The 27,225-nt window shown below is 40.7% G+C and overlaps 2 protein-coding genes and 2 long non-coding RNA genes across 6 annotated transcripts; 3 read left to right on the top strand and 1 right to left on the bottom strand.

Annotated features, from left to right (window-relative positions):
- On the top strand, positions 1-10,619 carry LOC136251513 (leucine-rich repeat serine/threonine-protein kinase 1-like). The gene is made up of 21 exons (XM_066043970.1): positions 1-138; positions 194-231; positions 284-449; positions 507-551; positions 604-736; positions 778-3,258; positions 3,309-3,558; positions 3,607-3,729; positions 3,936-4,197; positions 4,251-4,386; positions 4,432-4,514; positions 5,631-5,753; positions 5,801-6,939; positions 7,201-7,314; positions 7,378-7,671; positions 7,724-7,975; positions 8,028-8,153; positions 8,361-8,667; positions 8,871-8,983; positions 9,030-9,609; positions 10,142-10,619. The coding sequence occupies exons 1-21, from the start codon at positions 27-29 to the stop codon at positions 10,567-10,569; spliced, it is 7,305 nt and encodes a 2,434-aa protein (XP_065900042.1). The 5' UTR covers positions 1-26; the 3' UTR covers positions 10,570-10,619.
- Positions 10,535-25,902, bottom strand: LOC136251516 (splicing factor U2AF 50 kDa subunit-like). 2 transcript variants are annotated; one of them, XM_066043975.1, is made up of 12 exons: positions 25,742-25,902; positions 25,515-25,689; positions 25,218-25,265; positions 25,097-25,170; positions 24,772-25,046; positions 24,617-24,722; positions 24,461-24,564; positions 23,852-23,974; positions 23,707-23,799; positions 23,505-23,655; positions 10,806-10,909; positions 10,535-10,757 (listed from the first exon to the last, which is right to left on the bottom strand). In XM_066043975.1, the coding sequence occupies exons 1-12, from the start codon at positions 25,860-25,862 to the stop codon at positions 10,620-10,622; spliced, it is 1,512 nt and encodes a 503-aa protein (XP_065900047.1). In that variant the 5' UTR covers positions 25,863-25,902; the 3' UTR covers positions 10,535-10,619. The 2 variants fall into 2 exon arrangements, with proteins under 2 accessions (XP_065900047.1, XP_065900046.1); XM_066043974.1 differs by having other exon boundaries at positions 24,608-24,722; positions 25,742-25,901.
- On the top strand, positions 20,248-21,467 carry LOC136251530 (uncharacterized). Of its 2 annotated transcripts, XR_010699116.1 has the most exons (5): positions 20,248-20,507; positions 20,557-20,796; positions 20,852-20,908; positions 20,960-21,021; positions 21,078-21,467. It is a non-coding gene; the product is annotated as an uncharacterized lncRNA (long non-coding RNA). The 2 variants fall into 2 exon arrangements; XR_010699115.1 differs by having other exon boundaries at positions 20,557-20,908.
- Positions 25,516-26,375, top strand: LOC136251529 (uncharacterized). Its single transcript, XR_010699114.1, has 2 exons — positions 25,516-26,082; positions 26,132-26,375. It is a non-coding gene; the product is annotated as an uncharacterized lncRNA (long non-coding RNA).
- Positions 26,376-27,225: the final 850 nt, after the last annotated feature.

Genomic DNA, 27,225 nt, shown 5'->3' with positions numbered 1-27,225 from the left:
TGTGAACGTGATCACGTGATGTCACTATGGCGAAGCCGTTAGGTACGGAGGTACGGTTCAATGCAGGTAGTTTTATGTGCGCGGCTGCTACCCATGGCGACAGGGATAAATTGGAATGGGCAATAAGCTCTAAACAAGGTAAGGAATTGCCAGTTAGTGACACACCCGCTGTTTACACATGCCACACTCGTAGGCAGAGAAGCACTAGAATTCCAGAATAACTCTGGCCATGTAAGTCACCACGTTTCATTACATGTCTGTATGCAAATGACATATTTGTTAGACACCGCTATTGATTGCGTGCAGCAAGGGACACTTGGAATGCGTTCGTTTGTTGCTGGAAAATGGAGCGAAGTTGGAGGTCACTAACAAAAAGGGCGACACTTGTTTGTCTTTGGCGGAAAAGAACGGCCACGAAAGGACCATATCGTTCATTAGGACCAGCTTAGGTAAACTGGTGTAGTACCAATACCAAATGATTTTACTTTCACTTCAATTGACTGCAGATGAGCTGAAGAAATATGGATCTTGCTTGGCCAAATTGAAAGGAGGTAAGCATAAGCAGTACTAGAGTACTCTTTGGTAATAACATGTTCCCTACAGAACTAATAGCACTGTGCAGCAAGCAAGATACCAGTGCTGAAGAGATAACTAGATTAGATGAACTAGTTGGAATATTTAAACTGGCTACTGGGAAAAATGAGGAGTTATTTGATGGGGAGCCTCTAGTCATAAGGTAGATGATTTTATTAGATGTAGTTATAATGTATCCATTAGGGCTTGTAAGGCTGATAATGAGCAGTTGGTAAATCATTTAGTTGATAAGTTAAACATGACATACATTGCTAACGATACTGAAGGTCGTACCATCCTTCACATTGCTGTGATGAACAAGTTTAAAATGAGATATGCCTTAACCAAACGTTTTCCTGAGCTTTTATCAACAATTGACATGCATGGTCAAACCTCGTTCCATGCAGCATGTGTTAATAATGACATGGAGTACATCAAGTGGCTATTTGATCTTGTCTTGAAGGAGAAGAGTCAGAAGCCATCCACCCCACCGTCTACCCCAATGGTAATGGCTGGCACGTGTGCTCCTCCTCTACCAATAACTTATGCTCCACGTGATGCTATTGTCGAGGAAGAGGATTCGGCTAACAGTACTGGTACGTCTACTGGTAGCCTGGTCTCCCCACCACAAGAGGAAATAGAATCTGGTTTAGGGGTCACCAATTTCAGCAGCCCTGCAACAGAGTTCCCACCCAGGGGAATCCCAGCTAGTCTGAGCTCAAGTGACATCAAGTTAGTCATGAACCTACAACATGCCTTTCCAACTGGTCCACTATTTCCTGTCACTTATCATCAATATGTAGAGAAGATGAAGCTGTTTGCTGTAGACACTAAGGGTAGGAATGTTTTCCATGTTATGGTGAAGAAGGATTACCATGAGCTGATGGCGTATATCCTCGAGTTGTGGCCCAAACTGGGAGTAAGAGGACCTATAACTAGAGACTTTTGGTTGAGAGCTGAAGACATGGAGAACCCTTTGGACGAGGCAATCACCCAACAACGCCATCAATGTCTAGATGTTATGTTGAATTCTATTGTAAGCCAATGTGACCCAGCACGTTTTGAAGATGATGACTCATTACTCTTGAAGGCTGTCTGCTCCAGATGTACCGAGGTTATTAAGGTGTTGATACAACATGGGGCGCACAATGGGCTAGATAAGGCACTGTGTGTAGCTGTTGGTACTGACTTTCTGCCCCTACTATTGTTCTACAAGGAAGTGATAGGTCTGATCAAGAGTGGAGAAGATTACTTGATGGACAATACACTTAACTGGCGTGACTACTTGCTTCGTAATGTGGAACCAATATGGGTCCAACTTGCTGCACATGCAGTTGACTTGGTGAAGGAGTTATTTACTGATGACAATTGGGACACTAAACATTCATTATTCATGGCAGCAGGGAAGGCAGTGATAACACAATATGATAAGCTTATCTCCAAGCCTATAACCAGTCCCATTGGGGAGTGTTTCACTACAGTAATTTTATCAGAGAATGAGCTGACTAGTGTACCAATAGAACTACTGAGTTTACCTAATCTAATAGAACTGGACTTGTCCAATAATTGTATTGAAGAGCTACCAAGTGGTACTCTAGATGAAATGAGTTACTCTTGTCATAGCCTCAAAACCCTCACCATCAATCATAATGTATTGACTACCTTACCAGGCAAGTTGTTCCTGCTTCCTGAGTTAGAAGTGGTCAGTGCACATCATAATAAGATCAAAGAGCTACCTACTACAGCCTGGATTAGTATTAGTTTGTTAACACTGAATCTTGCCCATAACAAGTTGAGCAGGTTACATGACCTCAGTGGTAGCCAGTTATTCCAGAATCAAGAAGAAGAAAGTTTCCAACCCGACCAGAGCACTAGGAGCAATACTGGTACAAAGTCCAAGCTAGATTTGTTTGTTGCTCAACTGAATTATCGAGATATTCTGAAGCGGAGAAGGAAACCAAGTAACGCGGATAGTTTAGTGGAGGAATCTTTAGAGACAATTGATTGTACAGGGACCAACCTCACTTATGATGATGACAGTGCATTGTTGTGCTGTCTGAAGTTGTTAGACTTGTCCTCTAATAGTTTCACTAAGATGCCATCAGATCTGCCATGTTTGGCGCCAAAACTTGAGAAGGTGTGGCTGAATTATAATTCTATTGACGAGGTGGACCTCATGAGGGATTTCCCTGCTGACTTGTCAATACTCTACATGCAGTCATGTGAGCTGAAAGACATCTCAGTTACTCGCAGTGAGTCAATCCCTTGTGGAGATGTGTTGCACCTTCTGTACAGCCCAGAGGAGGGGGGGTATTGTGAACACTGTACACACGAGTACCTTGCTATATTGAACACTCTCTCTTTGAGGAACAATAACATCTCTTGTTTAGAAGTGGCAAAGAAAATGAGTGATACTTATCAGGCTTTGTTCCCAGTCTTATCTGTACTAGATGTTAGTAATAATCAACTGTCTAAAGTTCCTGACCATCTAGAGCTACTGACTGAACTCAGCTCCCTGAACTTGTCCAATAACAATATCTCATCTCTCCCATCTAGTATTAGTAAGCTAAACCAGCTATGGGTGATTAATGTTGAGAATTTGACATTGTCCAACATTCCACGTGCCACTCTCTCCTCTCACTCAGCCACTGAATTGAAGAACTACCTGAAACATCTTCACCAAAAGTGAGTGTTAGTTCTCAATCTTATATTATGACATAATATATTAACACTAGTTCTCATTCTTATCGGCGTATGAAGTTGATGTTTGTGGGAGAGAGTAACAAAGGTAAGACGTCTCTCTTGCTGGCCCTTACCAAAAAGGGGAGGGTAAATCATTACCAAGAGGTGAAGCTGAACATCAATCGTAAGCCTCTGTCAACAGTCGGTGTTGATCTGGGTGATTGGGAGTATGCCAAGCCAACAGGCTTGTTATATGGAGGAGCCAGGAAGATAACTTTTATGACTTGGGACTTTGGGGGACAAGTTAGTTGGAGTTGATCCCTAACTCTATAGTATTATATTGTGTAATAGGAAGAGTATTATGCCACCCATCAGTGTTTCCTGTCCCCACATGCTCTCTATGTGTTAGTCTGGAATGTGTTGGATGGAGAGGCTGGCCTAGTTAGCCTGCGACCATGGCTAGAGAATATTGAGGTATATTATATGTGACTGACCATCTCTGAAAAAACCAGTCTTACATAGTCTATCATATGCTTGACACCTCATTATTGTTTATGTTAATATAATGTCACTACACGCCATACAAGGAGCTATGATCACGGCAGACATTTGGAAGTTTATAAGGCTGGTTTTCACAGAGATGGTCTTATATCAGTTGATAATAAGTCCCTATATACTAGAGCCGTGCTATGGGTGCACAAGTGATTGTGGTGGGTACTCATGTTGACTTGTGGGATGTACAGTCAAAACGTCGTATCATTGAAGAGTTTCTCACTAACAAGTTCAGAGCTCTCTACATTGACTGTGATAGAAGACAACGCAGGACCTACCCTAAAATTGCTGAGAAGATATATTTTGTGGACACAAATAACAAGGACCATATTAACAGGTTGAGAGATGTCATTTATGACTATGCGTCAGAATACCGGCCCAGTCTGTCTGGTCAGTAATAATATTTGTATAGTCAGGTAATTATGTTGTTGTTATTGTTGTAGGTAAGAAGAATCCCATTCCACTGCTAGAGGAGCTAGTCCCTGCTAGTTATGTCTCCCTGGAGGAGACTGTACGTCAAATAGCTGCTCAGTTGAGAAGCGATGGACAAGCCCCCATTTTAACTCATCAAGAGTTTACGTGAGTGACCTGAGACCATGTATAGTGACCACCACCCCTGTGTAGTGACCAGGTGTCCAACATGGCTGAAGGTGTCAAGATGACACAAGCTGAACTAAAGCAAGCAACACATTTCCTTCATGAGAAAGGTATCGCAACACACACACACACACACACACACACACACACACACACACACACACACACACACACACACACACACACACACCACACACACACCACACACACACACACACACCACACACACACACACACACGCACACACACACACCTTGTAAGTCCATCGGTTGATGATAGCTTGTCCTTAAGAATCTTTAGACACCTTGCAAAACTTTAAATACCGCGTGAGACCACCTTGACGATGGAAAATTCGTCCACAAGAGCATTCAAAGTGTGTGTTTTGAACCTTTGGTTGACCATGGCAGAAGTTTAAAATAATGACAAGATAGATCACCTTGAGATGGAAGAAACCACTTAGTCCCCAATGGTACATTGTACACCAGGGTGCTGGCTATCTGTAACTTCTCTAGTGTATAGCTGAAACCATTCACTTCTGTTTAGTGTTAAATCATACCAGTTATTCAATAGTATATTGCCGAGTTATTTTAGGTGAAAGGCCTAGATTTCATCAATTCTTCAAACAAAAGCGTTGTTTTGAAGAATTGACCATTTTGGGTTGATCAACACTGCTAAGCGAGACAGGACAGTTGGCATTTGCTTCCTCAGTTTACACCAAGTACCCGTTGATGGTACAGCTGGGTGGGCTGCTTTCCCAGTTGACACCAGACCACCAGGTCCCCATTTAACAGCTGGGTAGACTGGAGCAATGTGAGTAAAGTTTCTTGCTGAAGGTCCATTACCACTTACAACACCAAAGTGGCTCAACCGGGAATCGAACCTGGGACCTTTCGATTACCAGGCTGATGTCCTAACCACTTAGCTATGCTGCCTCACATACACACACACACATTACGCACACATTACACACACACTACACACACATGCATTACACACACTACACACATACACTGCACATACACAACACACACATACACACTATAATACACACTACACTATACTACACACATACACACTATACTACACAACACATTACACTACACACTATACTACACATTACACTACACACTATACTACACAATACACTACACACTATACTACACATTACACTACACACACACACACACACTTTTGATCTCAGTGTTAACTCCATGATCTTTTTATAGGGATACTGTTGCATTATGACGAGGGACGTCTTAGTGACCTATACTTTGTGGACCCCCAGTGGCTTTGCTCCATGTTAGCTAAAGTAATAGCTGTACCTGAAGTGAACGCCTTCCACAAGAATGGTAAGTGTACTAGCCTACAGGTCTTATTATTATTAAATTGTTAATAGGTTTTATCAGTCGTGTTGAGCTTGGACGTATATTTGGTCCTCGGTCACATGTTAATGAATGTATCAACTTGATGCAGAAGTTTGAAGTACTATTTGAGCTGGACAATTCTCGATATCTCATTCCTTCATTGTTACCACCATCTGAGTCTCAGTCATGCGTGGTGTTCCCTCGTTCTCTCAAGATTAGGGACCCCAGATCTGCTGACAAATTATCAGGACCTGCTTTTCCTTTGGGTTCTCACTCTAATTGTTTGGTGCGTTTCTTCATGCTTCCGTTCATCCCCAATGGGATGCTTCCTCGATTATCAGCTCGTTTAATAGCTACTGATGTTATTGAGCATGTGTTGTCCTTGTTGAAGATTACGTCATTTGCAGATGATCAACATTACATCAATCGGCCTCATTGGAGGGTGTGGCGTTATGGTATTACGCTGGTTTACCGTCACATGCAGATATTCCGTATTGTACCGATGGATATTCCTTTACCTGGAGTAGATGTAGTACATGTGATCCAACCAAAGGAGCTATTACAGTCAGCTAGTCACCATAATGTTTACAAAGGAGTTAGCATAATGGTACAAGTAGATAACCTGCCAGATAATGCATTCAATGAGAAGGGCAGTGGTTTACAAATGGCTACCTGGTTACTACAACAAGCCGTTGAGCAAATCAATAGTGTCTTTGAAGATTGGTATGAGGAGTTTGCCTGGAAGAGGAGCATTGACCTCAGTGTAGTAGCAGCTGATCCCTGTCCTCAGTGTATGAGTGTAGTGTATGAACAGCTTGCCCCTGACCAGTATGCTGCTCAGAAGAGACTGGTAGATGAACCGCGAGCTATGGAGCAGGCTAAGAAAGATAAGAAAATATCATCATTCTTACGAACCATGACACTGTCCAGACCTTCACCCAACAAGATCAACAGATCAACTAGTGAGATACCGGATGTGTCCTATAGTACAATGAAACGCTCTGCTGCATCTCCATTTCCTAGCTGGTCCTCCGGCAGGTTGTATGGACACAATGAGAAGGTGGTGTATTTGTTTTCAGTTAAACTGTCTGCGCTCTCAGTAATGGAGTCCACCCCTCTGACATGTCCTACTCACGGTGCCATCTCTATTGATCAAATTGCTCCTGATATGGTGTGTCATGTGTGGGTGTAGTGTGTGTGTATGTATGTATGTGTGTCGTGTGTGTGTGTGTGTGTGTGTCATGTGCTTGCTTGTGTAGTGTGTGTCATGTGCATGCTTGTGTAGCGTGTGTGTGTGTAGCGTGTAACATATTTGTGTTTGTGTGTCACATGTACGTGTGCATATGTGCATGCATGTGTCCCCTGGGTGGTATATTGTATTTGGTGTAACAATTGTAGTTACTACTATCAAGAGTAAATATTACATCTACAGATATTTGCTGACTTGGCACTCAACATGCGGGTTAAGTCGGACGATGTTACTCAGAAGCATTACCTGGACGAGGGAGGATTTGGGTGTATCTATTTAGCCACTGTCAAATTACAGGTACTGTGCGATTGTCTCCCCTAATGGTATGTACCTGCTCTGTGTGTTTCCCCATTCTTGTAGGGAGGAGTCACTAAAGAGGTTGCCGTAAAGACATTTACTATACTTGATGGTAATCCATCTAACTACACAAAGGGAGAGATAGCATGGCATCATTATCAGAGTGCTAATGCCGAGGGCAGGATTATGGCTTCCCTTCATCATGCTAATATTTTGCCAATAGTTGGTATAGTATTCCAGCCAATCAGATTACTGCTGGAATTTGCACCATTGGGATCATTAAAGAATATTGTGAATCGTTACCATGACAACAACTCTAGGATAGGCCGATATGCTCTACAGAAGGTTATATCTCAGGTGAGAGAGTGTTGGGGGTGTGGCGTGGTCACTTGCCCTCTTGTACAAACAGTTATCATCAGCAATGGAATATCTTCACTGCAACAAGATCATTTATCGTGACATCAAACCCGGCAACGTGTTAGTGTGGAGATTCCCTGAACCACACCTCCCCTGGCAGCACTGTGATGTTGAGATAAAACTTGCTGACTATGGGATAAGTAAACAAGTTGTGCCTTGGGGTATTAGGGGAATGTTGGGGACTCCCCCTTACCTACCACCAGAGGTGATATTACATGGTGGAAAACAAGTATACACTTTTAAGGTGATTATTCTAATGTTTTAGTGCTTCTGGTGTATAATTTGTTGTTTGTCAGATTGACGTGTACTCATTTGGAATGTTGTTATTCTATTTGTTTACATTTACTAAACCATTTGGTAAGATCTGTCGTCCTCTGAGGGCTTATCTAGAAGCTGAGCTGCGTCCTGAAATGTTATTGAAGGTAATGAGCTAGTTAGGTTGAGCTGGTATCTGACTAGTAGTCGTAAAAGACAAACACATTTTTGATACAAAGGATGAAGGGAAGACCCTGCTCTTATAGGATTTCCCTATAGTGCCACTACTACAAGCAATTATGTCAGGTACCAGCTCAACATGAGTTGCATATAATAGTCAGTTGCTATGGCTACTGAGTTATTCTTATTGACAGCATCGACCAAGTTGTCAGATGATGTACGAGCTGATGTGTTGGTGTTGGAGTAGTAAACCTCATCACAGACCATCCTTCTCAATGATAAGGCAACTAGCACATCACTCTTCCTTTACCAGGCTACATCATGTCATGTCAGTACAGCCTCGAGGGAATATAGTGACCTCAGCTGTTATGAGGTACTATAAGATTATTGGGGCCCACAGTAATGAGAGGCAACGTCACAAGTCACTCAATCTTACTCCAGGACACTCCTATAAGAAACACAGACCTGTAACAGACATGAGGTCATTACAACAGCTAACTGGTAAGGACTACACCCAGAGGAGGTTGGCCACTTGTGTCATAGCCACCACGTGACATGCCATTACTAACAGCTAAGAGTTGTTAGGACCCTGGATATATGATTTGTTCTTTGAGATGAGATTAAGATCGTAAGATAAATGATGACATGTGGCCAACCTCCTCTACTACACAACGGTCATCATTTTATCCTTCCTCCACTTGTAGCCAGTATTAATCCTGCTCTATCAGCTGAGACAGAAGCCACAGAAATATGGTATGGTACTACAGATGGAGTAATGGGCGTGGTTGATATGCAGCAGTCCAGTGCATCATCTCAGGTGATCCCTTAATGACATGATCACATGTTAACCACATGATCTACAGGTGGTAGATAGCATGAAGTCACCAATAAGTTGTATGATATTACTGGAGGGTAATGTATGGGTAGGGTCACCCTCTGGAGTAGTGAAGTTGTACAATGCTGTTAGTAAACTACCCATAGGCCACTGGAACAGTAAACTATGTATTACTGAGATGGTACATCTTCCTAATGGATATTATGATGATGACAAGCAGGCATTACTGGTACTAGCTAAACCATCAAGTATTGTAGTGTTTACCCAACTAGACAGACAGTCCAGTAAACTGATTGATACAATTGTACCTGATCACATAATAAAACTTCATGGTGATCCCATTTGTGCCTTATTAATGCCCACCCTCCACCAGTTGTGGGTGTGTACCACTGATAATCAGTTAAATGTGTTCTGCACTGGTTGTTATGACAACCTACCAATGAAGTGTGCTAATCCTCATGGGGCTTGTTGCATGGCAACAGAGAAGGACTGTGTACTAATAGCCTCAGGCAGTGCAGTACACAAGTGGTCACCATGCCAATCCCCTACTTGTGTAACCAGCCTGAATTGTGAGGCCACAATAATGGAGAAAATTCCAAACTATGAAGGTAACTCATCAAGAGTATCTACACCTTTTATACTAGCGATAGTGTTGATAGGGTTAAGTGCTTTATTCTATCTACTAGAGGTGTTAGTGTGTTTGTAATCCAGTCAGATACTCCCTCACTCACTTATAGTATGTTCACGTTGAGCCAAATCCTGAAAAACAGCTAAACATTAAAAGTGGATTTTTTCTCAACGGAGTTAACATTTCAGCCAACCAGATGATTATTGGTCACAACAAAGGTGTCAACAACAGACACGTACAGTTTGGCTCCATTACAAGTTTGGGAAAGGGCTGTAATGCACACTGTAGTTATATGGCTTCCCCATAGGAAATGTATTGTGGAAGTTTTAATTGGCCGTAAATATTGTCAAACGTTTGAACAAAAAGATTTTTAGCGGATCAAATAGTACTACAAATGAGCCAAATTTCAAGATTGTGTGTAATTGCATTATCCATGAGTTATTAAATGTTTTTGAGGATTCAGCTCAACATGAACATACTATAATTGATATCAACAATAAATTTTTTTTTAGTTGCTGGGTGTCTTATCAAGACTATGATTGGTCACCATGGCGATGTGTATGTTGGTACACAAGGCGGTGCCATACTTGTGATGGATGTGACCAAGATGACTGCTAGTGGAGTACTTCACTTACAAGATAGTCCAGTTAATTGCTTCTTGTTGTTAAAACAATTTAACCGTCCTAAAGTAACCACCCTGAAACGCAAGACTGCTTTAGTGACCATCACCCATTCATTACATCATGAGCCGGAAGATGACATTTTGTTGGTTAACTTTGCTCTTCGTTACCATGGTATCAGCCAGTACAGTGAGAGTCATCCATCATCATACAACTATCCCCAAATGACATCACTTGGTCGCTACCAGCAACCAGTTGTCAACCCGGACTCTGATGAACTACATATGTTGTTATGGTCTGCCCACAATTGGACTATTTGATGTGTGTTACAACATGTGTTATTATTGCATGAAGTCTTTTGTTACTATTATTATTGCATGAAGTCTTTGTTACGAAACTTCTCTAAGTCAAAGAATGAAGTTACAACAACTCGTCCACCAAACTTGCGACCTGCTAATGCTTGTTGTGCCTTTAGTGCTTCATCAGTGTTACGATATTCCACATAAATCTGTAAGTGTGTCAGTCAGTGTTAAGTTGTATAATGTGCATACTGTACCTTCCCACAACCAGGTACTTCAATACCACCAATGGGACGTGGTATTTCCACGTTCATCACTACACCATACTTGCCACACTCCTCACGAACATCCTCCATAATCCCTGCAAGGGGGTCACAGTAATACAAGGGGGTCACAGTAAAATACAATGTAATAATTATCTACTATCAGATCCATTCATGATAGCTGTTAGGAGTGTAGCAGTATGAAGTTTCTTATTTCGACCAACCCTTCACTTTAACACTTAAACTTGAATTTTTGACTGCCAGCCAGCCTGTTGCCAAACAAAGCAGCACACAGCCACCATTTTACACCACAATAGCATAAGAATTTGCAGCTAATAAAAGTGGTCATAAGTTCATACAGGAGCGCATTGAATCCTATGACAAGGGAACGTGTAACTCTGTACACTACCAATACTACAGGCAAAATTCAAACATGGCGTCTAGTGTTATTATGTATATAATTGGCTACATCATTCTTATGCGCAACACAGAGATGTACTGAATGGGCAGATACTCCCGAGGCTACTCCATCATCTAGAGTGAAGGTAGCAAAGCTGCTTTCTATAGGAAGATCGAGTCGAAGGTGAAGCTTGGAATAGTAATTTTGCATGATCAGTGACTGTAGAAAGACTGTCCTGCTAAGTCTGTGCTACTAAATATTCCTCCATCATGTCATTGAACTTCATTTCCATAGCTTCACTTCATCACAGCGGAAACATGACATACTCGAGCATGTGCCTCCACTTAATATCCTAATTAGGAAATTCTAAATATTACTTATTATAGTAGATGGCAGCCATGTTTGAGTTTTGCTATTTACGAAGTTACATGCTCCCTTGTCCATAGGATGTGCTCCTGCTTCAAACTAGCTGAACTATCTAGTTTGAACGACAGTAGAAAATTCACTGTGTGATATTGAAGTATTATTCTTGAGGAGTAATGATCTTCAATCATTCTTTAGTGCACTCCTTTAATATGTCTGCGATATTAACAGCTGTATGCCTACCAAGAAAATTACGTGTGGCAAGATTTCTGTGATGAAACACAAACTGGTTATCAATAAAGTGGAGTCATTGAAATGTAACCATCACCAGATCACATGTCTTGTCATTCCAAGATAATATTTCCTGGCAAACACTCCGAGCATCCGTAGTACGCCAACATGGAACAACATATTGTGATTCTACATTAGGTTTAGACACACAGTACAGTGCTACTACTGGGAGGTTGCCAAATTAACCACCGCTGAGCCTGGTAATAATGAAGATACTCTGAGGCAGTTGATGATAGAATTTCCCTGCTGGATGAGACGGAAACCAGCCAGGACTTTGACCCCCAACTAGAGGAAGAAGGCTCATGGAAACCTCCAGCTCCAACGTTGCATTTCTAAGAGAAGCACCCAACACCAAAGAATGGGATCCCCCATCAACCAGTTACATGAAGCCAATCTCATAAAGCATAATGCCTATCTATCCCTGTTATCTGGGGATAGCTGGTATCCAGATTTCTTTGATAACTTACTATAAAGCTATCTTACAATGGTACGGGATGAAGTAAACAACAATTTCCCACCCTGTTATTAGTATAGCAGGATAGCCCCAGCCATATTTAATAGTTATACCATGGCTGCGAGGGATTTGCTGACATATACACCCAAAGCCCGAGGGCTGCGGGTGTATATGTCAGCAAAATCCCAAGCAGCCATGGTATAAGTGATATATATCACTTGGGACGCACTCACCTAATAGGTGAAAGAACTAACGAGAACTCATCCCATTTGTTTTATACAGTAGCATCTGAAGATCGATCGTGGTTTTAAAAGTGTGGGCTAATAGCCATCAAAACGTTGTCCATACATTAAAACACCATTAATACATTACTATGCTTCAACACGCTATGTTGGAAAACTTGTGATTGTGGGATTGAGTTTATATTGTTATCATTTTTGTACTAAGTTAAGCCAACTAACTTTGCTATTGGGACAGTAAGGAAGTTATTATATTAAGTTAAGTACTTAGGACTGTAAGTGACTAACCTATTTCAGCGTAGCAGTAGTAGTTTTCCATTTTGTGGTCTGTTCAAAGGCTGATACGCGGTGGGTAGAAATACGCATCCACGATCACCCAAACATTTTGTGCCTTCATTATCCTTTACTAACAACCAACTAGTCCATCTTAGAGAATATACTCAGTTTAGCAGCCACTACAAAATCGAGTCCCACAATGCAAAGCTCTATGTCGCTCAATATAACAAGTCAAAGCATATCGTTTCTTTGAACTGGGTGGGCATCAAAATCATTGGCAAACTGCTTTCCCATGATATTGCCCGGGCAATATGTGAGTTAAACACCGAGCGGCGCCTTTGAATGCCCACGCTAAAGTGGTATATTGTGCACGTAATTAAAGGCAGACACTTTCCACATGTAGCAAGTACAGAAACACATTTGGAATTCTCATATAGAGTAGGGACCACAGCACATCGATAAAAAGTACTGAAACAAGTTGGAGTAGTCCATGATATTAACCACCGTAAAACAATAAATAATAGTTATACGGGCACAATGCGGAGTCTATGAAATTTATAAACCCGAAGGCCCGGGCTGTAGCGCACAAGTGAAGCGAGGGTGCTACTAAGGGCCTGAGGATTTATAAATTTCATAGACTCCACATTGTGCCCGTGTAACTGCTTTAGACTCTACTTCACATTACACTCAGCAGGGGCGGATCTAGGATTTTTTGAAAGGGGGGGGGGGGGGCTAAGGGACAAAGGCAACTAGCCAGACATTAGAAGATACCCATCCTTCTCACGAGGCCCTAGTTGTAAGATCATGTAGTATCCATGATCAAATTAGCTATTTGCAATACTGACTACATTAGTGCAACCTAGGGGGATCTGGGGGCATGCCCCCCAGGAAAATTTTGAAAATTAGGCCCTCAAAAGGTGAATCTGAGAGTATTTTAAACAGTTTTTCAATGGAAAATAAAGTTTCAGTTATTATATATCATTCAAATTTTACTTTTCCATTACACTGTAAATCAAGACTGATTGCAATATGCAGAGTATAGCTATCATGCATACATGCATGATAATCTTTTCATTTGTAGCTACCAAGCATTTAGATCTAGTTAGGTATACGCCATAATGCATCAGCTCCTCTTCTAATCAGCTAAATTTGTGAGGCAGAAACATGTACAGCTAAGTAGCAGTAGTGGTGTTGAATGTCACAATTATTAGTATGCATGCTCCTAGCCTAGTGACACTTTGTTAGCCACGTGTACTGAAAAGCAGAATGCAGTGAAGGGTACTAATAGCTATTAGCTAGTCCATTGGCAATCTTTAGCAAAGTGCAACTACATTTGCATTTATGGGCTTTCTGAATTAATTTTGCTGTTGTGATAGTCAACTTATTATATCTGCCGGGTTATGAAGACTGACCTATAGGCTAGCTACAAATGCCAGCACCATAACCCACAGAATGGGGTCATATCAGAAGGTAACTGATACAGATTTTACATTCAAAGACAAAAGTGGGTGTAATATGCTGTAGTATACAACTGCAAATTACCAAAAGACTATACAGTTTGCTAAATGGCTGAGTTGGTAGCTAGCTACATAATATACTGAAGCTGATAAATCTAACCTTACCAATTAAACCAAGTAACACCTTTTGAATCATATTAAAATATAAAAACCACACTAATCACCTCTCATAGCCATAGTGGAAAACACCGCTAATCATCTGAATAAATCAAAACCCACAATTAAAACTTTTGTAACTGGAGATGCAACCCACAATAGAAACTTGTTTTTGAAGAACTCTTGAGGAAAAGGAAACCATATTCTCCTGGAACAGAGTTGAACAATAGGTACAGTTACATAGACATTGTTTGTGTTGGTATATAGTCCGTGTTGGGCAAGTTACTTTGTAAAAGTAACTAGTTACATATTACATGTTACTTGCAACTGAACTATTTAGTTACAGTTACATATTACCCATAAAATAAAGTAACTGTAATAATATTACATATTATATTACTTTGTGTCCACAGCCTTAAGCTGTCATGTGTGAAACTACCACCTTATCACGTGACATGATTGCGTTGATGGACAATATGCAAATCTTGGTTATAAGTAAGAAGCTGGTGAATAAGCTTCATTCAGTAGGCCCCGTTACTTCATTGTGGCTAGGCGTAACTCAGAGGATAACTAACGAGATTAGTAACTTCGTTACTTGTAGTAATAATATTACGTAATATTAGACTCGTTACAGTAACTATATTACTTAGGTAACACGTTACATTTGTAAGTAAAATAACTTGCGTTATATTACCTGTTTTATAGCGTATTTCGTTATATTACTTTGTTACCACAAAAGTAATAATATTATGTAACGCCGCGTTACTCCCAACACTGTATATAGTGATGCATAGTTCCTGAACTAGGTCTGCTTTTGATGCACACAGAAGATTTAGGGTTTATTGGCCAAGCACTAACTTAGAAAGGAAAGGGGGGGCTACAGCCTCCTTAGCCCCTCCCTACATCCGCCTCTGCCCAGATTACTTACCTCATCCACGGCTGTTTCTGCTGTAGGCTTGGCAAAAGCGGCTGGTTTTCTTGCGATAGTACTAGCGCCATGGCAACTACGCATCCTCACGTGACAAAATAATCACGCTCGTTAAATCACTGCATGTGAACAATGTATAGCGATTGGATTAACCTAGATTTTGAGCATATGTTCTATTATGCCTGAAGGTGTGGAAAACATTAGAAAACAAGGTGGAGTATATGAGATTTATTACCCACCCAAAACAGCCTAAATAGAGACTAAGAAGTGTTATACCCCTACTGTGTTCAAGATACCATAACAGAAATGCACAGTAGGGATATAACACTTCTTATTGTTTTACTGTGATTTAATATCATGGACTACTCCAGCTTGTTGCAGTACTTTTTATCGATGTGTTATGGTCCCTACTCTAGTTGAAAATTCCAAATTTTTTCGTGTACTTGTTTGTTAACTTTTTTTTTGTAAATAATTTTATTATGACTGGTGAACCCACATATACGGCATCTGAAATGGCACCGTGCCCCCCCCCCCCCCCCCCCCCCAGCTATATCAATTATCATCTGAAAAGTGAAGTATCCATTACGCTTGGTTATCAGCTACCGCTACACAGCATTTCGAATCAAGAACTGTTCGAAAAGCACCTCTACAATCCACACATACCAAAATAAAGAAATAGTCCGTGCGCCCCAACTATATTAATGATAGTCTGAAAAGTGAAGTATCCATTATGCTTCGCTGTCGGCTATGTTCAACCCATTACACAGCAGTACGAATCAAGAACTGTTTGAAAAGCACCTCTGCAATCAAAATAGCCACTATGAAAAATACGACGATTTCCGTTACGAAGGGAAACCGTCATGTGCTACTGCCAAATTGACACCTTTCGCTGTCAGCAAAGATGAATGGGACACAAAGGAGGACACTGGTAAGTACATGAAGAATGCATTGTATGTACTGCGGTATGCCAAAAGGCACCTGTCGGGCCGAAGCGACGTCGAACAGTGAAAAAATCAAGCCCATAGCCTTAGCTGTTATCGAGTTACGCTTGTCTGAAGGTATCAGTCAGTCAGTTACTTACTCAGTCAGTGGAAAATTCTGTCGAATAAAATATTTTAAAAATTCCGTAGCAACTTGTTGAAAGCGTTTCGGGTTGATCTGAAAGCTTGTTTGGGCTTAGTTTACCTAACCAATACTGCCTCATCGTCATCAGGGAAAATTGAGGCTGGTTTTTGGGTGATACTATTTCGTGGGCCACGCCTACTCCTTTGTGGTCTCTACTATACAGTTACTATCGTACTGTATGATATAGTACTCTGGATATATTATATTATGCATGCCTAAAAGATTCAATGATGGGTCAACAGCCAGTTACGTTCAGTTAAGATGAACAGACAAGAGTTAATCAGGGCTATTGAATTGTTTACAGAATAATTACAGAGTTTACTAAAGACCTAGCTTGCTTGTAGAGTAGATTCTTCATGTAATTTTGTGTTATCAGTAATGGGGGTGTGGTTTGTATTTGAAAACACATGGAAATACTGGGTGAATAAGCTATACACTAGCTGTCACCTTAGCCCAACATTTTTCAACTTGTAGGATAGCGAGGTCAGAGGGTAACAAACCACTCCCTGTCTGAGGGCATACTAATCACATTAATATTAATCGATCCCCACAATCGATTTTGTCCTTACACTGTAGTATATCTATATAATCGCTGCCCAGATGTAGTCCGGGCAAAGTCACCAACTGGCTACATTGTGAATGTAACCAGGGCAGCTCCATTTGATCTGAGGTGTGAAATAGCTTGTTATAGCCTTGTTAGCAAACAATTCACGGAAAAGTAAGCCTAAAGAGTTACAAAACAGTTAAATGAACTTGGAACATTTTTAGTAATCCTACAGCCATATCATGATACTTAGCTGATATCGCGATAACAATTTTTTGATTGCGAGTATCGAACTATTAGACTCTATTTAGGCTGTTTTGGGTGGGTAATAAATCTCATATACTCCACCTTGTTTTCTAATATACTCCACGCCTTCAGGCACAATATAACATATGCTCAAAATCTAGGTTTGTCCAATCGCTATGCGTTGCTCACGTGCAGTGATTTAACGAGCGTGATTATTTTGTCACATGAGGACGCATAGTTGCCGTGGCGCTAGTATTATTGCAAGAAAAACCAGCCGCTTTTGCCGAGCCTACAGCAGAAACAGCCATGGATGAGGTAAGTAATCTGAGTGTAATGTGAAATAGAGTCTAAAGCAGTTATACGGGCACAATGTGGAGTCTATGAAATTTATAAACCCTCAGGCCCTTAGTAGCGCCCTCACTTCGCTCGTGCGCTATAGCCCGAGCCTTCGGGTTTATAAATTTCATAGACTCCACATTGTGTCCGTATAACTATTACTTAATATAATCACTAAGCACTACTATTAACTTCAAATAAAAACCAAGTTGTTTCATTCAACAAGACCTTTACTTTGGTACCATGTTTTAACCATGCTTCAGGAAGACAAAGACATAAACGATCAAATTTCTATGTAAAACTAACCATAAAGGTCACTAAAGGTCAAATCTGCAACAAAAATACTGGAGGTTGCACTTGTATTGGCATGGGTGATTGATCACCCACTTCAGGCTATTAGCTTGATCGGAAGTGTTACAAGTCCACTAAATGTGTAAATCAACTTTGTCTTTCATATTTAAATGATTCTGACTTAACTTCCATTCCTGGGGTTTAACTACCATATCCTCCTACTTCTTGATAAACATCAAAAAGGAAGTGGTTGTTGTTACAACAGACAATGCCCAGAATGATAGCTGTGATTGACTGTTTGCTGTTGCCAGCAATTCCTTGTGCTGGACACAGGCTGTACAGGAGGTGCACACAGCTTTAGCTCAGGCAAAGAAAATAGTTACATGTTTCCACAAGTCAAGGGTTGATCCTGAGGCTATAAAGAGCAAGCAGTAACAGCTATGGCTTCCTCAACATGAGCTAATACAGGTTAATTACATTTTTGTTAATTTGTATTATCATTTACAACAAATCATTACAAATTTAAAATGATGAAGTGTGCATGAGATGGAGTTCTACATATGCAATCATTGGCAGCGCTATTGAGCAACAGGTAGCTCTTACGGCTATTTTTCATGTAAGAGAGCTACACTATTGGAACCCTCTCCAACTGAGTGGCATATACTTGAAGATTTGTATCGCTTTCTTGGATCTGGCATTTTCCATCTGGTTATCCATCATAGATTTTCCCTTGCACATGTCAAGCAACTAACACTGCGCAGCACAATGTGCCCGGACTATACATAGGATTTAAGATGCCACATCAGAGATAAAGCTATATGCAAACTTGTTGTACAAAGCAGATTTTAAAGGAAAAATATATTGAGATGAAGTTTTTGTCTGGAGTAGAATCAATCCAACTCTGAATTCCTTAGCAGAAGAGGATTATGACAAGCACAAGTAGAATCTCTTCGGCCCAGGATTCTTAGAGAAAAAGATGGACGCAGACAGAACTATGGCCAAAGTGACGGTAACCAACAGACAAAGATCACTGAGATCCAATAAACCTGAAGTTACTCTCATTACATGTACAAACTTGCAGCTAGAAGTAACTGCAATTTCAAGATAATGGGCTTCTTAATTTATCTGTATCAGTTTTCCTTTACCACGTTCTACTGTAAATCAAGACAATTTCAACATTGAAAACTTTTGTTGTTAAATTTTTAGACCCATCGTTGTTTTGGTGAATAATGAAAATTTATTACAACAAATTTAAAGCACAGTGAAACTAGAAACGATATCACAGCAACAGGGACAATCCATCATGAATGTATTGTTGAGCCATTCAACAGGGACAATCCATCATGTTGTTGAGCCATTCAAGATTGCATAAACACATGACCTAATTTTAGACAACCGTCGATATTATACACATTTATCAAAATTCATTTTATTGGTTCTTTGTTATCTTCAGGGACAGAGGAATTGATTCAGTTTCATAAGATAAGCAGTGTGGGGAAATACGGCAGTAGACACCCAGACGAGCGAACAAATCAATATGTACAGAAGACATCAAGAAAATAATCTACAAGCGTTTACATAAACCATCATAGCTTACTGATACAATGGCGTACGGAGTTGAATCTTTGCTCATTGTATATTTGCTATGAATTTGTGAATCCACCAAGGTATAGTTTTTGCCAAAGGTATTCTCTGTGATCTGGAAGGAAAGCAAATTCAATTTAGAAAAATTGCCGTAAATTCTTTCGTCACCACAACGTAAAGAGACGTCCGTAACTCAGAAACCCACCAGTGTATGAAGATGAAACAAGGATTTTTGAACTCCCTATGAATAGGGGAACATGATGATGCCCAGGATTTATCCACTGGAGTACACCAACCAGCAAGGCAATAATTTTTCTTCTTTTGAAGCTAGCATTGTCTTTGAATGCGTTTTATTACAAAAGTATTATTGTGTGTAGATCAACGGTTTTCTAAAATTAGGTCACATTTTGTGTACAATAAAATCACATGTGTGTCAGTGGATGGGAGAACAATCTTAAAAACTATCCACAGATTTTATTCTAACACTGTAAAAGGAATGAACAAGCAGCTGGGGCGTAATTGACAACTTGTGTTCATGTATCACAACCAGGCGAGTTGTAACAGCTATGTTATTGTGCAAGGGGTGTCACTCAGACTCTTGCTGTAGGTAATCTGCGACTAGGGACGCGTCTATTATGCCGGAATAATTTTTAGGAATAATAGGTATAGTACGTTCACAATGAGCTGAATCCTGGGTTGTTGATTAAGAAGCCATACAGGATCAAAGGCTTTAAACGTAGTGTTTATGACGCATTTATTCGTAAGCCCATGTTACGGGCGCGCACTTAATTGTTGAGAATATGGCGTCCAGTGCACCGTCAGCAAGTGCGGAGCGAAACCCTCTTGGAAAGAAGTTAAACAGCCAAACGAAGTACCTACTTATGAAACTATGGGAGTCCTTTAAGCAAGAAGCGAAGAAATATGGTGTTTTCTCTGGGGGTAGAACATTGCTTTAAAAAGTGTTGAGTGATATGGGATTTAAGTACAAGACGATTAATGACAAGAGGTTAGCATTGAAACTGTTTGTGCTTTAATATCACTACACATTTATGTAGGGTATGCTATGAGCAGCCCTGCATAGTCTATCAGCATCATAAATATTAAAGACGAACGAGGTGCAACAGAACTGAAGGAAGACCGGTTGTGTATTTGGATGAGACTTGGGTAATGAAGAACTTCTAGAGCAATTCCTCATCCAAATCAGCAGTGATAGTGAAGATGGCGATGGTGGTATTAATGAATCTTCCACTAGCAGCAGCAGGTCCAAGTCTTCTTCTGGGCTTACTTCATCTGATGTAAGATTGTTTGATATTTGCAGCATTGGTGTTACAACTTGATTTTGTTCCCCAGGAGTCATCGGGTAGCTGGGATTAAACTCTGTGAAGTACATGAAAATACAGATGAAGTGTAAGTGTGTGCACTTTAATAAAAAATACCATTGCTTTATTGTGCTAGCAGAAGTTGAACATACCATCCCTTGTATATTAAATCAGTGCAGGAGTGTTTGGAAGTCACTACAGGTACTATCAGCCCAAATTCATACAAACAGTATTATTTCATTTGTTGAAACTTTTAGAGTTTTTTGGGAATGCAACTTCAAAAACAAAATGCTGGCTGGAAAAACTGTGTACATGTGTGGCGAAGTGATGAGAAAAGGATTAAAATGACAAATGGACTAAATGGGAACAGAAGACGATAGTCAGCTGTGGTGAATGTGAAGTAAAATACATGTTGTTTGGCTCACTTGCAGGAACACCAATGCTGCATAACAGATTTTGAGCTGTTATAATTTGGTTTTTTTCTCTTTTGAAATTGAAGAAGTTTTTTCCCTGAATATCAGCAGGTCACTTATCTTCTAAATACAGTACAACAATGGCCCCAGCTCTTCTACTTATGCAACTCTGTTTTACACACACAAAATCTGTTTTATTTTTCTTGTAAAAGTGTATTACAGCCTCTTACATAATGGATGGTGAAATCATGCGTGTTGAGGGCAGGTGTGTGACGTCTGGCTTCGCCACAAACATGTGTCAACATGAACATAAAAGGGCCGCGCTTTAGAGGCTTCCCCATTGAAAATGTATGGCGAAACTTTACAGTGTCATAACTGGAGTGTCTTATATTCGAATGAAGCGCTTTTAATATATTTTTAGCAGATCGAGAAGCGCTACGTATCGAGCAATACAGGAGGCCCATGCGATGTAGCAATCGTATTTGAGGGTTCAGCTCAACGTGAACGTAATATAGTGGAAAGAATTGGGGAATATTCCGGAATAATCGGATGAGTTCTAGGAATAATTAGTGCAAAATTACAAGTCTTTCTTATAGTCTGGTGCAAATTTTTTTTTGGATACAACACTGAAAAAGTGCAAGCATAAAAACAATTAAAAAGATCGAGATACTCTAATAGAGCAGTCAACTTCCAGTCCATAATTCTAATATAGCAGTCACTTATGTAAAACTCTAACTCATATGCTTTCTTTTGCACAAATTACAGGAATAATTTTGGGAATAGGTCAATTTAAAAAGAATTGCCAGAAAGAATAATTGGAAGCTCAAAAAGCACAATAGACGCCTGCCTATTTGCAACTGCGGTCAACCTCTCTAAATCAACAGTCAAGGCCACAAAATAGCTCTTACAGTGGGTCAAGGGTTAAGATGAGACGGAAAGTTCAAAACCCACAATCAAAAACTATACGTAACTCACAAGAAGTAAGGATCTCCAAGATGTTTCAAAGTTCCAACAGGCATTTTGCCGTGATTGTAATGATTTTTCTCTCCCAGCTGTTGGTAGCACGCACCAAGAAACTATTATACTAGGTTACAAGCACAGGTGCATATTGGAAAATAGATAAATAAGTTAGCTAAGATATTCTCAAGTCACAGGTCAAAGACAATAAATGCTGCAAGTCAAGAGTCAAGGTGAAATTTTTGCCGGTCAACGCAGTCGCAGATCTACCTGCAGCATGTGCCAATGTGACACTCCCTTGTTGTGTGAAACGCTTTGTCTCAAACAATATAATATACACTTTCTACCATGATGTATCGCCTTTGTTTCAATGTAGACAGCACAGTGGGCATTCTAAGCTAGCTCACCTGGCTTACAATCGTTATACAAGGTTTATAAAAGACTGTCACTTTAATGACACATTTGATCCATAACAATGACAGTTTCATGTATAAACCATTCATTGCCCCTTTAAACAATAAAGTCGGTAAAATCAGCTGTACACACGATCCTACCTCTATCTGAGAGTATATAATGATACTTCGCTAAGGTGTTAACTAACAGAGTGATTCACATCAGACATCAGGTCCAGTTTCTTCAAGTTTTCCAATGTCACGCCCAATGTGCATGTATAAAGAAACGCATGGCCACCATGATGTGTCCTGAAAAGTAGCTTGAAACTGTCCCCATTGTTACAGATTGTCTTCTTTCATTCCTTCTTACATGATTCACAACAATTGAGGAACTAACAAACCAGTCTTCTTTCATGATGAGACATTATCCATTATTATGTAACTCTCGTGCAATAATCCGTGATCCGTTTACCCCAATAACCGAGACCCTGTGGGCGTGAGGACTTCAGTGTAAACACTCTCAAGCTGTAGCGAAGTCGAAATTGTACCCAGCACATAAGTTATTAGATCAATCTGCCTTATGGAGGTTATGACGGTGAGAGGGTTAACCAAAGAAATGAGATGCATTTTCAAATCGTAGTCACTCGCTTCTATAAATCACAAGCGTGCATTTACAAACCAGTCAATCTTCTTTGACATCTACCAGTGATATACAAGCCTTTTATTGATTCACAGGTAACCAGAGTTTTTAGTAGTTTTACAATGGGGTTTAAGCGCATGACTGCATACTTGTGAAGTAACCACATGACGTGTCAAGATGATTGTGGGATTCAGACCCTTTTTCTCCCTACTTAAGGACAAAGACAACTACATGTGGAAGCCTTTCACTTGATCTGTTACTGGGGGGATACAAACGACACACCTTCATATTCATCATCATCCTCCAGTTCTTCCATGTCCACCATGTTCATAAGACACAATACTGGTGTCATCTGATTACCACCAGCTCCTATAGATAATCCCGGGATGTTCATAGGTTGAGGTAGACCAACCAGTGTAGAGTCTATTAGTGCCTGAGGGGAGAACAGTTGTCATGGTAATAGCCAAGCACATATAGTTATAACCTCTGGTGGCAGACCACCTTTAGCACCAACACTAGCTCGTTGAACAATTAACTTTTTCTCGCCCAGCTGCATGCCATTAAGACCCTGTATAGCCTGTTTGACGGGTTAGGTGACATCATGCAGGCAGATCACATAGCTAGCTAACCTGATCAGTAGCAGCAGTCTCCACAAACTCACAAAAAGCATAACCTTTTGAGAATGATGTTCCGCTATCCTTTACCAGGTTGAATGCCAACAATTCTCCAAATGAAGACAGCAACTCTTTAACCTGTAAGGTACACCATTACTCTAAATAATGCACAAAACATCATATAACAGATAGAGAGTGTGTCTAACTTCCAATATAACCTGTACACTGTTGATAAAATTGGTGATAGGAAAGTGCTAATAAGGTCAAGCTTTCATTCTGAGGTAGTTCTCCAGGCTGTATTCCAGTTAGACACTCTCACTATATTTATTAACGCTATAAACTCTTGATGAACTACATCATTTCCTAATAAGGTAGCAAATCATACCACGGGGAAGCCCCCCCAATCAGTGCTCACATGAGCAGCAGCTCCAGAGGCAAGACGTAACCTACAGGGTCAAAACTAGAACACATCACAATTGTACATGCTCCGCTGCTGCAGTTATGCTAGAGGGAAACAAAAGCTAGAAAAGAGAAAAACAACAGCCACTACTGTTCCCTGTTATGCTGGTGTCGCTGCACATCACCTAAACCTAACAACTGTTGCTATACATAATATATGGTAACCTGGTCATCACTAAGATACGTGGGTAGTCCACCCACAAATATCTTATCTGGTCCATCATTGACAACTGTTGACACAACGCCAGGAATATGACGCGGCATAGCATCTATACGGTAATGCAACAATCTAGCCAATCAAATATAACTGACCAGTCAAACCAGGTATAGGCTGGTAATCCTTCGGCCTGCGAATCTTCAAACTTTGACCTTGTAGCACTATACCATCAAATGCCATCGCGTTTGTTGTCTCTTCCACTGAACGGAACTGTGAACAAAGAATGTTACACAGTGTGAGGGTGACAAGTTACACAAACCTCTACAAAAGCAAAGTTCTTGTCCATATTAATTTGTACAGCTAATACAGGGTTGCCGGGGGCAGCTAACAGATTGGACTCAACCATCTTATCATTGAAGAAACGTAACATCAGATCCTCAGTTATACCAAATGGAATATTGCCAATGTAAAGTCTTCTAGCTTGTCGTGTCATTTGGCTGGCTGCAGGCAATGGGGGTGGGGGTACTGGTAAGGCTTCTGTGGCTTGTCCAAGTGCTGGTGGGGGGATCCCCGCAGTGGGCACCTGACCGGCAGCTACCATGGCAACAACACAATAACAACAATGTCATAGTGAGACATGCTACCTTGCATGGCCTTAAACTGGAGTGGTGAGATGTGCTCAAATCCTCGAGGGGCCACATCCCAGTACTTGGATGCCCTAACAAAACACTATAACATTTTAACAAAATTAACAAGCTAACTTGCCATCTACGTCTGCTCTTTGGTGGCTTGTCTGGTGACTTTGATCTTGACCTATATCATATGATCATCATATCAACTACTACAGAAGTTCTTGCATGACAGCAAATTCAATTAGTAGAAATCTTGTACCTGTGACTTCTGCTTTTTTTTGTCATGCAAAACTATTAGGACCTCTTTAAAAATTATGAACGAGACTCATGTGAAAACCAACCAATGATAGGCAAAAAAATTTTACAAAGTATATGATTGCATGCTTCACCAGCAAAAAGTACTGACAACTATCTTACGATCCACACCCACTTTCTCCTTCTTCGCTCACGTGACCGACTCCTGCGTCTCTCACGTGATCTACTTCGTTTTCTCCCCGGAGATCTGGATCTGCTACGTCTACGCTCACGCGAGCGACTTCTCTTTCGTTTCTTCTTCTTACTTGGCGACCTCCTGTGATGTCTGTCATCTCTATCATCTGTTTTTACTGCACACGTGATCCATCACACTATACTCACAGTACCCCTCCAATGGCTCACCTTCACTATACGCTGGTTGTTCCGCACTGTAGTACTGGTCCACGGTACTGTATGACTGGTCCGCTGTGTCGTAATACTGAGCCGCTCCATTTGCGTCGCCAATGTCTGCAATGTGCTCCATCTTTTTCGCACGGTATCCGCTCACACTACACCACGTGAGAACTGTGGAATCTCCGAAGAGGCGTAAAGAAACGATACAGCGATTAGCCCGGATTAGAAAGGACACTAGTTTTCAAGATGGCCCAAATGAACGGACAAATAGAGAGACTACAGTCGACTACCGATCAATTAAGAAAAGAGGCTAGTATCGACAGGAGTAAAATATCAGTGGTTGCCGAAGAGTGAGTTAACAACGTGTATGTTTAATGTTGTTAGTTATCGCCCGTTTAGTTTAAAGCAATATTGTGCCAGCCAGCCAGACCCGTTAGTGACTGGAGTACGCAAGAACGACAATCCTTTCATCACAAAGGGAGGCTGTGTCATACTATGAGTCGGCGCCAACACCACAGTAACGTTATATTCAACAATGTTTTATATAACAGAGTATTTGTTTGTTTAGTTGTACATGGATTGCACCAGTGCCTCTTGAGGTTGCAAATTATCTTTCACAATTATTATTAGGAGATAAAACTAGTGTATGAGTACATTCTACCCATTGTGGCAACCTGTGAGGCATTACCGGAATGCTACTGGCCAGAGTAAGTCAGTTTTCTTTTCGTTACTCAGAGAAAGGCTCTGGCATGTAGGGTGGAAGGGTTTCCATTTGTTTAGTAGCTAGTTGTTCAAATCTCCAGTTGTCATTCTGTTGTGGTGTGATATTAGTAGCATGTTGTCCAATGACTACTGGTCCCAGCTGGACTAACTACTAACCATGTTTCTATTGTGTCCTGTCAACTAACAGATGAAGTCTTTTTAAGTGTTGACAATAAGTTGAGATGGCAACCTATGTATAGTGAGAATACTGTAAACAAATTGGTGAAAGTTGCTCCTACAGTTTATAAGTAAACTTGTTGATGGTATGGAGTACCCATAGCAGGTTGACAAGCCCTAGACTGGAGATGGGTTTACAATAAAAACAGGTGTGTAGGCTCTTAGAAGACCAGTCTAGCTTGCCTATTTGTAGTTTGAGATGCTGTTTAATGTAGTAAGGGCTCACTGGATTGCTGCACTACCTCTGGGACAAAATACCTCAATGACAAATCCGTGCAGTATAGGATTGCACCAAATTGTCGCAGAAAACATGACAAGTCCATTCAGTGCAACCATAGCAACACCTTCGTAATTAGCATTCACACTTGGATTTCAGAATTGACCAGGCGCAACGCCTCTAGCCTCTTCTCACAGCAGCGAGTTTATATTCGTGGGAGACGTGCTACAAGATGGCTCAGATGAACGGACAAATCGACAAGCTACAAATGACAACGGACCAGCTAAGGAAAGAACTGAGTATTCAAAGGAGTAACGTCTCAGACGTATCCCAAGAG

Source organism: Dysidea avara, chromosome 3 (assembly GCF_963678975.1).
Source record: "Dysidea avara chromosome 3, odDysAvar1.4, whole genome shotgun sequence".
Taxonomy (NCBI): Eukaryota; Metazoa; Porifera; class Demospongiae; order Dictyoceratida; family Dysideidae; genus Dysidea; species Dysidea avara.
Note: the sequence above shows the minus strand (reverse complement) of the source record. Positions and strands in the feature narration are given on the sequence as shown.

What these genes read in the sequence shown, in the direction of transcription:
- LOC136251513 (XM_066043970.1), top strand. Translation starts at nt 27, where the DNA reads ATGGCGAAGCCGTTAGGTACGGAGGTACGGTTCAATGCAGGTAGTTTT. An exon ending in GGGGAGCCTCTAGTCATAAG is followed by an intron (nt 737 to 777) that starts GTAGATGATTTT and finishes TGTATCCATTAG; the next exon opens with GGCTTGTAAGGCTGATAATG. An exon ending in AGTCCAGTGCATCATCTCAG is followed by an intron (nt 8,984 to 9,029) that starts GTGATCCCTTAA and finishes CATGATCTACAG; the next exon opens with GTGGTAGATAGCATGAAGTC.
- LOC136251516 (XM_066043974.1), bottom strand. Translation starts at nt 25,862, where the DNA reads ATGGAGCACATTGCAGACATTGGCGACGCAAATGGAGCGGCTCAGTAT. An exon ending in CCAAAGAGCAGACGTAGATG is followed by an intron (nt 25,171 to 25,217) that starts GCAAGTTAGCTT and finishes GTGTTTTGTTAG; the next exon opens with GGCATCCAAGTACTGGGATG. An exon ending in CGTATCTTAGTGATGACCAG is followed by an intron (nt 23,975 to 24,460) that starts GTTACCATATAT and finishes TGTACCTTACAG; the next exon opens with GTTAAAGAGTTGCTGTCTTC.